Source organism: Camelus dromedarius, chromosome 29, assembly GCF_036321535.1.
Source record: "Camelus dromedarius isolate mCamDro1 chromosome 29, mCamDro1.pat, whole genome shotgun sequence".
NCBI lineage: Eukaryota > Metazoa > Chordata > Mammalia > Artiodactyla > Camelidae > Camelus > Camelus dromedarius.
This window is the reverse complement of record NC_087464.1, coordinates 17,765,051-17,779,676: the sequence shown is the minus strand read 5'-3', so window position 1 is coordinate 17,779,676 and position 14,626 is coordinate 17,765,051. Positions and strand designations below refer to the sequence as shown.

At 45.2% G+C, this 14,626-nt stretch overlaps 1 protein-coding gene across 3 annotated transcripts in view; it reads left to right on the top strand.

Annotated features, from left to right (window-relative positions):
• The first annotated feature begins 18 nt into the window (after nt 1-18).
• FSD2 (fibronectin type III and SPRY domain containing 2) overlaps nt 19-14,626 on the top strand; it is a 36,377-nt gene continuing 21,769 nt past the window's right edge. The window contains exons 1-4 of one of the 3 annotated variants that reach the window (XM_010986809.3): nt 19-153; nt 2,552-2,752; nt 4,167-4,350; nt 13,823-14,545. In XM_010986809.3, the coding sequence (XP_010985111.2) occupies nt 13,901-14,545 (645 nt within the window). In that variant the 5' untranslated portion in view covers nt 19-153; nt 2,552-2,752; nt 4,167-4,350; nt 13,823-13,900. Of the gene's footprint in view, nt 467-2,551; nt 2,753-4,166; nt 4,351-13,822; nt 14,546-14,626 lie in introns of all 3 variants that reach the window. The other 2 variants (XM_031440650.2, XM_064480635.1) reach the window with 2 other exon arrangements.

Here is a 14,626-nt window from a genome sequence, read left to right as displayed (position 1 = left end):
GCTCGGCTCGTCGGGGTCCGGCGTCTTTGCACCCCAAGCCACTGTACGACTCGGACCGCGTCATTTTTCGCTGAACTGGAATCGGCGTCAGTGCCCCTACCATCTCCACCCTCCGCACTTCTGATTGGCTGTCTGCGGCCTGGGACGCTTCCAGTACGTTTCCGAGATTGGTCGGGTAATAGAAGGGCGGGTTCACGACAACCAGTGAAAAGATGAAAAGGTCGTCCTCGACCCGACCCTCTGATTCAATCAATGTCGCAACCTAGGCTGGAGCTGGGGAATTACCACTCTTGCCTCACCTTTTCCACCTGTGTACGCACTGATGTTGAAAAAAATATTTGTTAAATGAACGAGTTGTCGTAGCCGCCTACACTCAACTGTGAACCTCTTGAGAACTGGAGCCCAGCTAATTTAGTTTTCTATTATCAGGGCCCTAGTGAATACATAGTTCCTGCTTTCAAGAATGGTAAGATCAAACATTAAATTAAACGTAATAGTTATTTACTGAGGGCCTCTAAGCGTCAAGCACTGGGCAAAAGCCACAAATTTACTCTTACCGTTTCATTAAGCTTTTATGGAATGCCTCCTGTGTGCCTGTTTGAAGAGGAAGGGGTCGCGGAAGGAGGCATACAAAAAAGGTGTCTTCAAAGTATCCCAGCTCCCACCCAGCACATTTAAATACAATCTATGTTCTCACTCTTCGTTTTAGCGATAAGGAGACTGAGACACAGAAAAGAAACTTTTCTTAAGATTCACAGGCACTCAGACTAAAAAAGACCACCTGGCTATTGAAGACCAGTTTAAGGAGGTCAGGAAATCTAATTTGCAGGTGGGGATGGAGTATGGGTTGGATCTGGACATGGTTAGAGCCAAAGGGGAGTAAGACAGCCGTGGTCTCTACCCGGGAAACGTACAACGTAGAATGAGAAATACGGTACATGTCAGTTCCCCTCCTGTGAGTGCACTGAGAGGGGTAGTGGGAGTGGAGGACCCAGTCGGGGAGCGAGACGTCCAGGGAGCATGAAAAGGAGCCCATCATCAAAACAAGGTTTGCAAGGGCTTGATTCAGGAACCAGTGAAAGAGGTTTTGAAGGTTTGGGGCTGGGAAAGCCTAGAATCAGATTTGCACTGGCTATTATAACCAAGGTAAAACACTAACAACAACCAAAAAAACAAAACAAAAGTAGGGCCAGGCTGAAGCCATGGTCGGGGCATCTCTCCCCCTGAAGATGATGCCAAGGCATCTAGGAACTTCTGTGGAAAGTAGTTTGAAGATTTAAAGTCGCCTCTATCTGAAGGTCCCCCCTTTAGTGTGAATGTGTGGAGGGGGAGTCTTGGATTCAGAACAGCTGCTCTGGCTGTTACCCAGGCCTATTGAAGAGGTAAATAAATCACTCTTAGCAGAAGTGATTTATTTTTCCTCGAACTATTTTTAGTATATCCTTTTGGCTAATATGATTTACTTATAATTCTTTAAAAATATGTTTTAATATCTATTTTGTATATTCTTTACAGTATGTCTTTTTACTGTATTTCTTTTATACTACTTTATCCTTTCTAGTAGTCTTTCTAAATTATTTGCTTTTTCAAAATGAAATTAGCAGTGTTTCTCATTATAAAATTAATTTCTATTTTGTGTGAGAGGGGAATAAATTGACATTCTTAGGAAAAAATATGGAAATATACACACCAAACCTAATAATTGTTCTTACCAGGATGCATGACTGGTTTAAATTCACTTTATGGCTTTTTTGTAGTATTTGCTTTTTTCTAAGCCGAATGTTATATACTATTTTATAATAAAAAAGATTTTTTAAAATTAATAAAAGAGGTATATATAATTATTATAAAAGTAGACATATCAAAGATATAAAGATAAAAGTAAAATAACTCAAAAGAGAGAAACCCTGCTTTCATTGCATAAATGTGTGTGTAATTATACTGTAATGATATTTTGTATACTCTTTCTACTCACAAGTACATTATGAGCATTTTCCACATTAAAAAAATAGGCATCTACATCATTATTTTTAATACTTGCCAATACTGAGTTGACAGTATTGTGATTTAATGGATTCTGTATTGGTAGAAATAGATTAATTTCAGTTTTGTACCAATATAGGTAATGTTGTAGTGTACATTCTTGTACATATATCTTTGCATAATTTTTCTTTCAAATTTTTTGCTTTTGATATTTTGTTTCACTTCCAATATTTTTATTGTACAGACAAGGAAGTAACAGTATTTTAAAAATGAAATTTTGGTTAAGGCTTCAAAAAGCAATAGATGTAATACTCTGAGATCAAATCATCATATGCAGGCTTTTAAAGGAAATGGTCCAGAACCCAATTCATGTTCTCCGCTGATTGAAGAAAATAAAAAGGAATCAAAATGAAGAAAAGAGGATGTTTGGGAGGGAGACTGATGGGACGATTTTTCCAGAGATAGCTGTTTTGGACTGGGGGAGGGTTGGAGTCCCACCCTCTGCCCCTAAGCCCAGTGAAGGGGTCTTCCAAGGGACCCTTCAGAGAGCTTGCTGTCTTTCCTGCAGGTGGACCAATGGTGGCCTGAAGAGAGAAGACTGGCTGCTTTGGGGCAACGCCAGTGAAGTGACTGCATTGGGATCATATGCATCCCAGAGTTTGCGGGGACCAAGGATGGGGCCCACTTCCCAAGACCCAGATGTGGGCCAGCAAGAACCAGAACCAGCAAGGAGTTGCCTAGATCCTGCCTAAGAGGACCAGCTGCATGGGTGAGGAGACCTCATTTGAGCAATCTGGGAGGTGGCTGACCCGGGCCTGGAGGAGGAATGCAAGGGACCCCTGAAATAGAGTGGTTCTCAGCCTGGTCATGGGGACTCCAGGGGAAAGGGCTGGAGTAATGGGAAATCCCAGAGATTTACGAAAGCTCAGAGAGGGAGGGAGGGAGGGAGAGAGAGAGCACTCTAAGCATCTGCCTGCCCCAGAGAGCCAGAAGCTAGAGCCGTCTGTGGCATCAACGCAGATAGGGGCTGCCTTATCACCTTAGCAGCCGCTGCCCCTGGTGAGCAAGCCTGCAGCTCAGGGAGGAGGTGTGGGGAGAAGAGGTCACCTTCATCCTTCCTTTCCCAGGACAGACTTCCAGTTACAGAGGTGTATGCTGGGGCAGGGAGAAGATTTTGATGCTGGATAAACTGAGTTTAACTTTTGAATTAGTGTATTGGACTGTACTCTGAATTCTTTTTTTTTAAACATTTTTTATTGATTTATAATCATTTTGCAATGTTGTGTCAAATTCCAGTGTAGAGCACAATCCCTCAGCCATACATGAACATATATACACTCACCGTCACATCCCTTTCCCTGTGAGCCACCACAAGATCCTGTATACATTTCCCTGTGCTATACAGCACAATCCTGCCCATCTATTCTACAATTTTGAAATCCCAGTCTATCTCTTCCCACCCCCCATCCTCTTGGCAACCACAAGTTTGTATTCTATGTCTGTGAGTCTATTTCTGTTTTGTATTTATTCTTTGTTTGTTTGTTTGGGTTTTTTTTAGATTCCACATATGAGCGATCTCATATGGTATTTTTCTTTCTCTTTCTGGCTTACTTCACTTAGAATGACATTCTCCAGGAGTATCCATGTTGCTGCAGATGGCGTTATGTTGTCAGTTTTTATGGCTGAGTAGTATTCCATTGCCTGAATTCTTGAATGGAGACTATGCATTCAGGTGACCCTTAGGACTGTGTCTTACTTGAGAGGGAGCAGAAAGTCACAGGTCTGCTGGATTTTCATCCAGAGGGGAGAATAATTCCCACCCTAAGTAAAGGAATAGTGGGAGAAAAAATTCAGTTGATTGGATTACCCTCAGAGTTGTGCTTGTTCAAAAGACTTTGGGAAAAGCCCCTCAGGCCGGGTGGACCGTGCACAGCAGAGGATCCCACAAGTCCTCTTCTGTGTGGCCTGCAGCGGCCCTTCTCCCCTTGCTGTGACAGCCCCCAGCCCACTATACACGACCAGCCATCTGAGTCCCTCCGCAGAGCCACCGGACTCAAATCCCCCCAGTAAATGGAGTAACTCAGGGGACAGCATGTGACCTCTCCTGGTGACACTTGAGCAGTAGGCAGTGGGCAGGTCTATATTTGGCCTTTCACTCATGGCAGGCCTGTTGCTATTTGCAGCCGGAGCCAGCTCGAGTTACCACCGCCTTTGCTACCCCACTTGTAGAGTCCTGGGGTAAAACAGGCAGGGGCAGCCTGCAGGGCACACAGAGGTCACCTGGAGGGAAAGCCTGCTGAACACAGCTGCGGTTTTCCAGCACTTACCCAGAGGAAAAGGAGAACTTATGGATCCTTAAGTCAGCAGGCAAGTTTTTGGAGGGTCATATTCTTCTAATACAAATCTTCTTATTAGATACTCAGTAACTTGGTGCCACAATGTTAATGCAGTATCTTTCCTTCAGGTGGGAAAAGATAGCATCTTAAATTACAGGTGTATGAATTGCAATAAATAGTGTGAACATTTCCTGTGCCTTCTTATAGCATGGATTCACCTTTACTGAATGTGGTGTTGGTACAGGGTGTGAAAGCCTTGGATGAAGGTAGAGAGAGGCTGATGATTCTTGCAGTGTCTTTAGGGCATTTTTAGTGCATGGCCTATTTGTTAGAACAGTTTGGAACCCTGAATGTTGATATCATCTGGCTATGGTGTCAGGTTGATAAAAACCCTTTATTTTAATCTGCTTGTGCATGCTGACAAATCATAATTTTATGCTTTGATTCAAGTACTGAAAAACAGCTTCATAACCATTTTTTCACTTGTTGTGCATACCCCCTCCTCCTAGAGAAAGTTTTCCGGTTTGGACTGTGCTGATTTGAACCATTTTGCAAAACTGTACGGCTAACACTTTAAGGCAGGTTTCTTCGTCTGTGGCTTGGAAATTCCTGGGGGTTACATGGGTGAGCGTCTCAAATTACATGCAAAATTATGTTTGTGTCTTTATGGGCTCACTTTTGGAAAGAGAATTTACAGCTTTCAGTAGATTCTCAGAAGTACCCATGACATATAAAGGGTTAAAAAACATTTTTTTCGGGGACTTTTCTAATTAAAGCATAGGAGCACACCTCCCATAGAAGACTTAAGCAAAAGCCCCCCCTTTTTTTTAACTGCAGACCTATGTTACAGAGTAGAAGCTATTCATCTAATAATATATTCTTTGTAGACTGTGATTTATTACTATATTTTTCTAAGCCTCAGTTTTACCATTTACAAAATGTTAATGTTCTCTTCTCCCCAAACTCTGAATATTTTGCTCAGAAACTGAAAGAGTCTGCATGTTGAGAGGGAAGATGAGTGTCAGCTCTGGGGGCGTGTTGCAGAATTCCTCCTTTGCTGCCAAGTTCCCAGACCAGCTTGTGTTGGTGTGTTCACAGGGCAAATGCTGGCGAGGGTGAACTTGCTCTTATCAGCTTCTGTGCTCAGTGTTCTCCAGTCCTCTTGCTTGTTTAATTCGAGTTCGAGTTAGTGTTTCACACGCCAGCCACTGGTTGAAAGAATTTCTCGTAATGATTTATGGATAATATAGAATCCTGGTTTTCTCCCTTTTGGTAGCACGTGGCAATGTAAGTGTTATTTTTAGCTGGGCTGCTGCTCTGTCTGCAGAAAACTGGGTGGGATCCAACTCTTTACCTACCTGAGTCGTGTCCAGGACTCAGCACGGCTGGATACAGAGTAGCCCCGGATCAATCCTTGTTAAGTGACATGGGCCATAGTAAGGCTTTTTATCCTCTCAGGAACTCAAGTTTTGCCGTCCTAAAGTCGGGAAATTGGATTAGATGCTTTCCAAGGGACCCTGCATTAGAATTTCATGTCTGTGCCTAGGCCCCTTGGAAACTCTTGCTGTAAAGAGGGCTGATCTCATAGCAGGGCCTGTGCCTGGAGGTGAGGCTGCTCCACTTTGGTGCCTTCCCCATCCTTCAGCAGTTTTCAAGGGACAGGATGATCGCGCAGTGGCCACAGGTGATTCCGCACTGCTGTGGTCACTGTGGGCTTTCACTTTCTGACCCTGGCCCTCCCCCTCCATGAGTGACCAGGTGGGAGACCCCTAACAGAGTCCAGGCGGGAGAAGCTGAGGTCCAAGTAATAATAATAACAACAACAACAACAACAACAGTAACAGCAGTAATGGCAGCAGCTGACATTTACTGAGGACCTAACTCTGAGCCATGTACCATGCAGGGCATTGTTCACACATTCTGTTATTTCCTCAAGATGCCAATTTTATGAGGTAGAAACTATCAGCTACCCATTTCATGGACTCACAAAAGTGAGGCCTACTGAGGTGATTTCCCCAAGGCTACACTGCTAGGAAGTAGCAGAGACAGGACACAAACACAGGACTTCCTGAATCCAGAACAAAGAGGCCCTAGGGACGGGTGAGGGGAGGGAGTGGAGGAAGGTTCCCTGGAGACTGAGCAGGCAGAACCAGAATTAGCGTTCACTGGGCACGAATCAGACTGGGCGACATCAGGGAAGAGCTCCTGGGCTCTGGAGCGGGTGTCGTGCCCTTATTAATGGAATTAGGAATGCAGAGGCCCTAATACCCTCATGAGGCTGTGACAGGCATGGGCCATGGTGGATGGGTGGGGGTTTCAGGAACAGCAGTGGGAAGGATGGGGCGCTCTCTGAGCCACGGCCTCCAGTGGGACTTACGTGGGAGGCCAGTGAGAGTGGTCAGAAGGAACAGCAGTGCCCTCCGGAGAAGGCCAGCTGTTTGGGGAGGTGGAGCTAAAGCATGGGGTGGGGATGACTACCCTGATGCCCCGGGGAGTTGAGACTGGCCAGCTTTGGAGCCCTCAGAATGCAGGACGTGCAGACTTACCACTTCTTCCGGGGCACAGCAGCATGGTGCTCTGCCTGCACTGTGCAGGGACACTCATGAGGACAGCCATGGGGTGCACCGCCAGGAGACTGGAGAGGTAAGGTGGTGTTGGGGAAGATTCCTGACCACCAGGTGACACTCAGGTGTGATCCTGGAGCCACACGGGGGAATAGTATGATTTTGGCCCATGTGACCAGAGCCTGTGCTTTAAGAAGCGGAGGTATCCTGGGGTCCCAGAACAGAGGGAAGTGGTGTCTCTGAGAAGCTGTGCACCAGCCCAGATGGGGCAGTCCCTTATTCACTTGTCTGGGGCCCCCTTTACACCAGGAACTGTGTCTTCTTCATTGTACTCCCAGCACCAGGCACAGTCCTGTTCTCTCGAATACGCCTGAGTCCACACCTCTCCAGTCCCATGAACAGTCAGTGCCTACTGGTGCAATGAATGATGCCCAGTGCCACAGCCCGTGCACGTGGTGGGGTCACCTGGAGTCACAGAAGAACTCAGGTGATCTGTGTGGGTGCAGACATCCCAGGTCACAACTTGTTGACCCACGCGTGCTGGATCAGGACTTCTGAAACTCCGGCACAGCTAGGTGGGGGCTGTAACGGCCCTGGAGTGGAGACAGCAGCCAGGATCCCAGGTGGAGTGAAGACAGGGGAGTGGCTCCTAAGCTCAGGAGACCCCTGGAAACCTAACCCTCTCATCCTCTCAGCTTCTGTTTCCGGATCTAACTGCCCTCCACCACATCCCCCTGCCCCTCCATGATGCCATGCCAGAGCTCAAAGCAAGTGTGAATGGTCAGATGTTATTTCTATGTGATGGGGTTATTCTTCCCCACCCCCAGCTTTACTGAGATATAACTGGCGTATAACTTTGTGTAAGGTTAAGGTGCACAATATGATGATTTGATGCACATATATGTTGTGAAATGACTACCACAACAAGGTTAGTTACAACCTCTATCACTTCACATAACTACCTTTGTTTTAGGTGTGAGGTGAGAGCATTTAAGGTCAACTCTCTTAGCAACTTTCAAGGATTATGATACAGTAGAGTTAACACTAGTAATCATGCTGTATATTAGATCCCCAGAACTTACTCATTTTATAACTGGAAGTCTGTATCCTTTGACCAATATCTCCCCATTTTCCCCACCCGCTGTCTCTAGCAACCTCCAGTTTACTGTCTGTTTCCATGAGTTCAGCTTTTTAAAAATTCCACATATAAGTGAGATCATAACAGTGTTTGTCTTTCTCTGACTCATCTCACTTAGCATAATACCCTCCAAGTCCATCCATGCTATTGCAAATGGCAAGACTTCCTTCTTTTTATGGCTGAATAATATTCCTCTGTGTATGTGTGTGTGTGTGTGTGTGTGTGTGTGTGTGTGTATTTCTTTATTCATCCATTGATGGGCATGTCTTGGCTATTGTGAATAAAGCTGCAATGAACTCAAGAGTGCAGATAATTGTTCAAGATAATGATTTCCTTTCCTTCAGATATATGCCCAGAAGTGGGATTGCTGGGCCATATGATAATTCTATTTTTAATTTTTTTGAAGAACCTCCATACTGTTTTCCATAGTGACTAGACCAATGCACCTTCCTACCAAGAGCGAGCAAGAGCTCCCCTTTTCCCCACATCCTCATCAACACTTGTTATCTCTTGTCTTTTTGGTAATAGCTGTGCTAACAGGTGTGAGATGACAGCTCATTGTGGGTTTGATTTGCATTTCCTAAATGATTAGTGATGTTGAGCATCTGTTGGCCATCTGTATCTCTTCTTTAGGAAAAAAAAATGTCTATTCAGGTCCTCTGCCCATTTTTAAATCAGATTATTAGAGTTTTTTGGGTTTGGGTTGTATGAGTTCCTTACATATTTTGGATATTAACCCCTTATCATATAGATAGTTTGCAAATATTTTTTCCCATTCCATTGGTTGCCTTTTCACTGTATTGATTGTTTCTTTGCTGTGCAAAACCTTTTTACTTTAGTGTGGTCCCTCTTGTTTATTTTTGCTATTATTGCTTGTGCTTTTGGTGTTATATCCAAAAGATTGTTGCCAGTGTCAAGGAGCTTTTCTGCTATGTTTTCTTCTAGGACTTTTATGGGTTCAGGTCTTTAATTACATTTAAGTCTTTAATCCATTTTGAGTTAATTTTGGTGAGTAGTGTAAGATAAGGGTCCAATGTCATTCTTCAGCATGTGATTATCCAGCTTTCCCAGCACTGTTCATTGAAGAGCCTGTCCTTTCCCACAGTGGAGTAGTTCTGATTAGTTACACAATCAGACACACAGGAGAGCGGAGGCAGTGTTCAGAGCCCCTGAGGACAGCAGGCTCTGATTGCTTTGTTGACCAATAAGAGATGTGGGAACCTAGGATGGATTGTTGATGGGAGAGAAGGCAAAGTTCCACAGTTGGACAGCCCCTTGGCCATGGGAACCATTTAAGAGAGACCTGGGCTAAAGTAGAGGTGTTGCCCATGCTACCCAGGAAGAACTGCGGTCCTTGTGTCTGGCGTGTGTGTGTGTGTGTGTGTGTGTGTGTGTGTGTGTGTAGAGGGGCTTTTTGATCTTGCTCAGCACCAGTTTTGTTGGGATACAGATCCATTGTCAGGAGATGTGTCCTACTTCTCCATCCCTAAAGCAGGCTGCGGTGGTGAGGATGTGCCAAGGCCACCCAGCCAGGGTCTAATGGTGGGCACGGTTCTCATGAATAACCTGAAAGAACAAGCAGGGTCTAGGATCTTCATAAGTCCTGGATGCCGGGGAGGCAAAGCACTAGCCCCAGGGCCTCCTGCTTTATGATCCTGCCTCTGGGAGCAGTCTTCACTCATCCCTTCCCTCACCCAGCCGTGACCTCTTGGTGGTCCGGGACACAGTGGAGCTGGTACCCTGTGCATCAGTGCTGTGTGGGCGTGGTACTCAGCCTCAGCAGACATGACTGAAATGACATTTACCACTCTCTTCCATGTGAAGAGTTTTAGAGCATTGGAGAACGAGCCTGAAGCTTTTCCCAAGCACGATGTGCCCAGGCCTGGAGCCTCAGGAGTAGTTTCCTTGTGGGGATCCAGACCCCAGAAACCGGTTGCAGGCATGGTATGGGGTTAGGACAGCAGCGTCTTTGTCCCCTAATGGCTGCTGGAAGTCCACCTCCTGTGTGGTGCTAACAGAGGAAATGGAAAAACAGCATCTTGTGGGGACTTGAGAGGGAAGGAAGGGGATCCGGGGGCTTGGCAGGGCCAAGTCTGTGTGGGCACATCACCACTGTCCCCGCCATGGTCAGAGAAGGCCATTGGTCTTGTGTTTTTGTCTTGCCATGAGCGAGAGCCAGGGTGAGCCCCCGAGGGATGTGTGAGGGACTTCCCAGGGAGGGCCGTGGCCATGATTCAGTTGGGGGCATGAATATTTGGTGTAGAGCACCAGAAGAAGAGAGGCAGCCGGGGACTCTTCCAGGTTAAGGGAGGTGCAGGTCTCCATCACTGGGATCCAGAACCTCCTGTTCTTGGGTTAAACCTTCCTAAAATGGGGCCAGATGTGGGATTGAGTCAGTCCTCTGCTGTCCTCATCACCGCGTCAGCCTTTCCCTGTGGCTCACAGTGCAGAACTCAGAGTGCGTGGGGACAGGAAGCACGGCGAGCCTGGGTGGCTGTCTCCGGAAGTCAGGAAGGCGGTCTGGCCGGGAGGGCAAAAGGTCATCTCTGATCAGCCTTGGATGCAGGGCCGAGTTCTTGTCCCTAAGGGCACGGGTAGGAAGCCGAGTGATCCTTGGTCTCTGCAGACAGAGGCTGAGAAACAAGGATGAATATCCAGGGAGGGGAGTGGGACCCAGACAGTCAGTTCAGGACCCCCCAGACACTAAAGGCCAGAGTGCAGAGAGGCTGAAGAACGTGGGTTCTCTGGAAGCCTGCCAAACCATGTGGGCCTCCATGCATCTTCTAGAGCGATCTGTAGAGGTGGACACCGGCTTGTGGCTTGGGAGACAGGATGGATGTCACACCACACATCAAAGCAGAAAGGAGCATGTGGGGGCGATGGCATCTGGGGATGCTGAGTTTGAGGTGACTGGGGCTGTTCAGGAAGGCAGCTGCTCCTAATGACCTCTGCCTCTGTGCAGGAAGAGCTTAGGGCTGGAGACAAGGGTTTGGAGCCATTCAGAGAGGGGGACAAGGAGGCTGCGAGAGTGGCTGAGATCACCGGGAGCAGGTGGAGAGTGAGAAGAGGAACTGGAGGGGAGGGACCCAGGGAAGATTCCAGCAGTCAGTGGCCTGGGAGGAGCTCCCAGCTGGGCCAGGGAGAAGGGAGGGTGAACAGGATCGAATAACACAGAGCAGATAATAAGAGAGCACGGGCGGTGTCTGTAGATTTCACAATTAGGCCATCAGAAAATGTTATATTTAAAGGGCAATCAAAAGTGGGAATAGTGGAAAGAAAAGTGAACAGCTTTATTATTATTATTATATAGCTTTAGAATGGTTATCAAAAGGACAGTCTGTTAGCGAAGGTCACAAAGTCCCCCACTGCTGATAGGGGCAGCCACTAAGCCTGACTTCTGTGTGCGACTGCGGAACAAGGAGTAAGACAGACAACTGGCTTTGACCCCATAAATGGAAATTAAGGGAAGCTGTTTGGATCATTAATGTTATGGCTGGTGGGAGAGGGGAAATGCTCAACTGTATCTTTAAATATTTTTGCTTTATTATTTTCCTCAAAACCTTACTGCATTAGCGTTATATTGGAAGATTTTAGTAATACTAGTTTGTTTTTTTTTTTTAAGGCATTAGGTTTACCCCACTTTTTCTTAAAAGGAGGGCATTAGGAACTGGATGTTGGTGATGGTTGCACAATTGGTGGAATTCGCTAAAAGTCATTGAATTGTGCATTTAGAACAGGTGAATTTTTAGTATAATTATATTTCAATAAAGTTATTTTTAAAGCTATTAGGGAATAAGATAAACATCTCACATAATTCCTGGTTTTATGTAAGAAAATGAAAACAGTATGGATGTTCCTGAAAAAATTAAAAACAGAACTGTCATATGATCCAGCAGTTCCACTTCCGATTATTTATCCAAAGAAAACAAAAATGCTCATTCAGAAAGATCTATGCACCTTCATGTTCATTACAGCATTTTTTACAATAGCCAAGGTGTGGAAACCTACGTGTCCATCAATGGATGAGTGGATAAAGAAGATGTGAGACTAGATAGATAGATAATGGAATGCTAGTCAGCCATAACAAAGAATGAAGTCTTGCCATTTGCCACCATAGATGGACATTGAGGGAATTATGCTAAGTGAAATAAGTCAGACAGAGAAAGATAAATACTGTGTGAGCTAGCAGGGACTTTGTAGTCCAAAGACTGGTAATCGAGGTCCTCCAAGAAGCGAGCACCAAATGAGATTAGATATGAAATAATTGTATTAGGGGAAACACCTGTGTAAGATAAAGAGCAGAGGAAGATAGGAAAGGCTTAGAGAGCTGTCAGACCGTGATACAAGTCTGGCCCACAGTGAAGGAGAGAAGGAAGGAAGATTTGGAGGAATCACCCTAGCCTTCCATGCACCCTAAGAAAGGTTTGGCAAGACTGTCAAGGAGTCCTCCAGCCAAAATTTGCCACGAGAGTAGTTTTGTGTCAATCAGAAATGGATCTGCTTTAGTGTCCCTGGTGTACTTTGTCACTGGATGGGAGATGCCCATGGGGAAGCGTATCCTTCATGCAAATGCAACAGTGACCTTCAGAGTGCAGCCAAAGGCCTGGTCAGTTATGCCTCCTGTAGTTGGATATCTGCGAGGCATCGTGTCATGGCCGCCACTCACACTAAAGTTCAGATCCCAGTTCAGCAAGTTACTAGCCATGTGACCTTGCATAAGGTATCCTCTCTGAACCACTGTTTCCTCATCTGTAAAACGAGGATAACAGTAGTGCCCACCACATAGAAGAATGTGTATAAACTGCCTAGCACAGAAAAAGCACAAAGTCCTCAATATATAGCAGCTGCTACTAATATTGTATTTACTGCTACTATTATTATATCTTTCTAGATTTGACATATCGCCATTGAAATAGTGGACATCATAGTCTATATATAATGAGTATTCTGTTTATTTTACTTACTAGTATATTGTAACTCTTTTTCCAAGTTATATTTGCTCTCCTTAGTATTTTAAAGGCTACTTTATATTCTGTAGAGTGTACATATCCTAGTTTACTTAACCATTCTTCTAATCATTAGGGCTTTACAATTTTTTTCTGCTGTTGTGAAAAATTTTGTGGTGGACATTTATATATAGAAGTAATTTTTCCCCTGTATTTGAGATTTTTTCCTTAGGGTCCTGGAAGAAGATTAGTAGGTTAAAGAGTGTGAATATTTTAAAGGCTCTTGATCCATGTTTCCAAATTTGTTCTCCAGAAAGGTGGGGCCATGAACATTCTAACCAACAACATATGAGAGTACTCACTTCACTGTACCCTTCCCCAGCCTTGGGTATCAAAAGGCAAAATGGCATCTTACTCGTTCTCTGTTTATACAGGTACTATTTTCCAAATGTTTATACAGGTACTATTGTATGCAAAGGTAATTATTTTGTGAATTATCACTGCACAGTAATCTATTGAGATTTTTCTTTTCAGTTAATTTATATAATTATTATTTAATAATAATTGCCTGAGATACTTCCCATTATTTTGCCTTTTGAGATTTTGGGTTTTTTTTAAATGTATAGGAGTTGTTTGTTAGTCAAATCAATTTGTGTTTTTCATAATTTCCCCTGTCTCTTTTAAGCTTAGGAAGCCCATCCTCCTGTGGAAAACAAACCTCTTTTACAGATTGTTTTAAGTAAAACCGCAACTAAGCTGCTCAGATGATTTTTTTTTTAGTTCTAATTAAGTTGAGCCCAATCTAATGACCATGTACGTCAACAACCTTCTCAGAAATGGGTTTCTGTGTTCTAGGACCCGGGATAGCCACTATTACCTGTCCAGGAAGGCCCCGTCTTGTGCAGGGGTGCTGCCCAGAGCCTCCAGAACTCAATGGAGGAGGAAATGGGGGAGACACCAGGACTGGGCAGATCTGCTGCTCCCAAGGACTTCCACTTTTATCACATGGATCTATACGACTCTGAAGACAGACTGCCCATCTTCCCAGAAGAAAACACTCGGATGGGAAGAGAAGCAGTCCAAGCTGAAATGACCAATGAGCCCAGAGGGGCTGTGAAAGGGAAGACTCAAAGAGACCTTGAAGAGGAAGTGGATGAGTTTGTCCATTTATACGGACTCGAAGATGATCACGAATTAGGGGATGAGTTTATTGATGAAACCATGCCCAGAATAGAGGTTTCGGAATATCCTCCTTACGTGATGACAGGGATAGAACCTGCCAAGGAGCAGAGAGACTGGAGACTTAGTGGTGAGGCTGCTAAGGCTGAGGACCTGGGCTTCGGGGGATGGGGCTCAGCAGGCCAGTGCCAGGACTTGCGGGAAGCCTACAGGTACGCCCATGGCCGTGCCAGCGAGGAATATGAATGCTATGTCATCCCAGAGGAGGAGGACGAAGAGGAAGCTGCTGACGTCTTCTGTGTCACTTGCAAAACCCCCATAAGAACGTTGGAGAAGGCTTTTGATGAACACAAGGAACATGAGGTGACGCCACTCAACAAAGCACTGGAAAGCGCCAAGGTAAATAGGTCTCCCTTGTTCTTCTTTCTCTTGATATTGCATTTGTATCTTAAGTACGTAGGCAGGAAATGAATCTAAAAT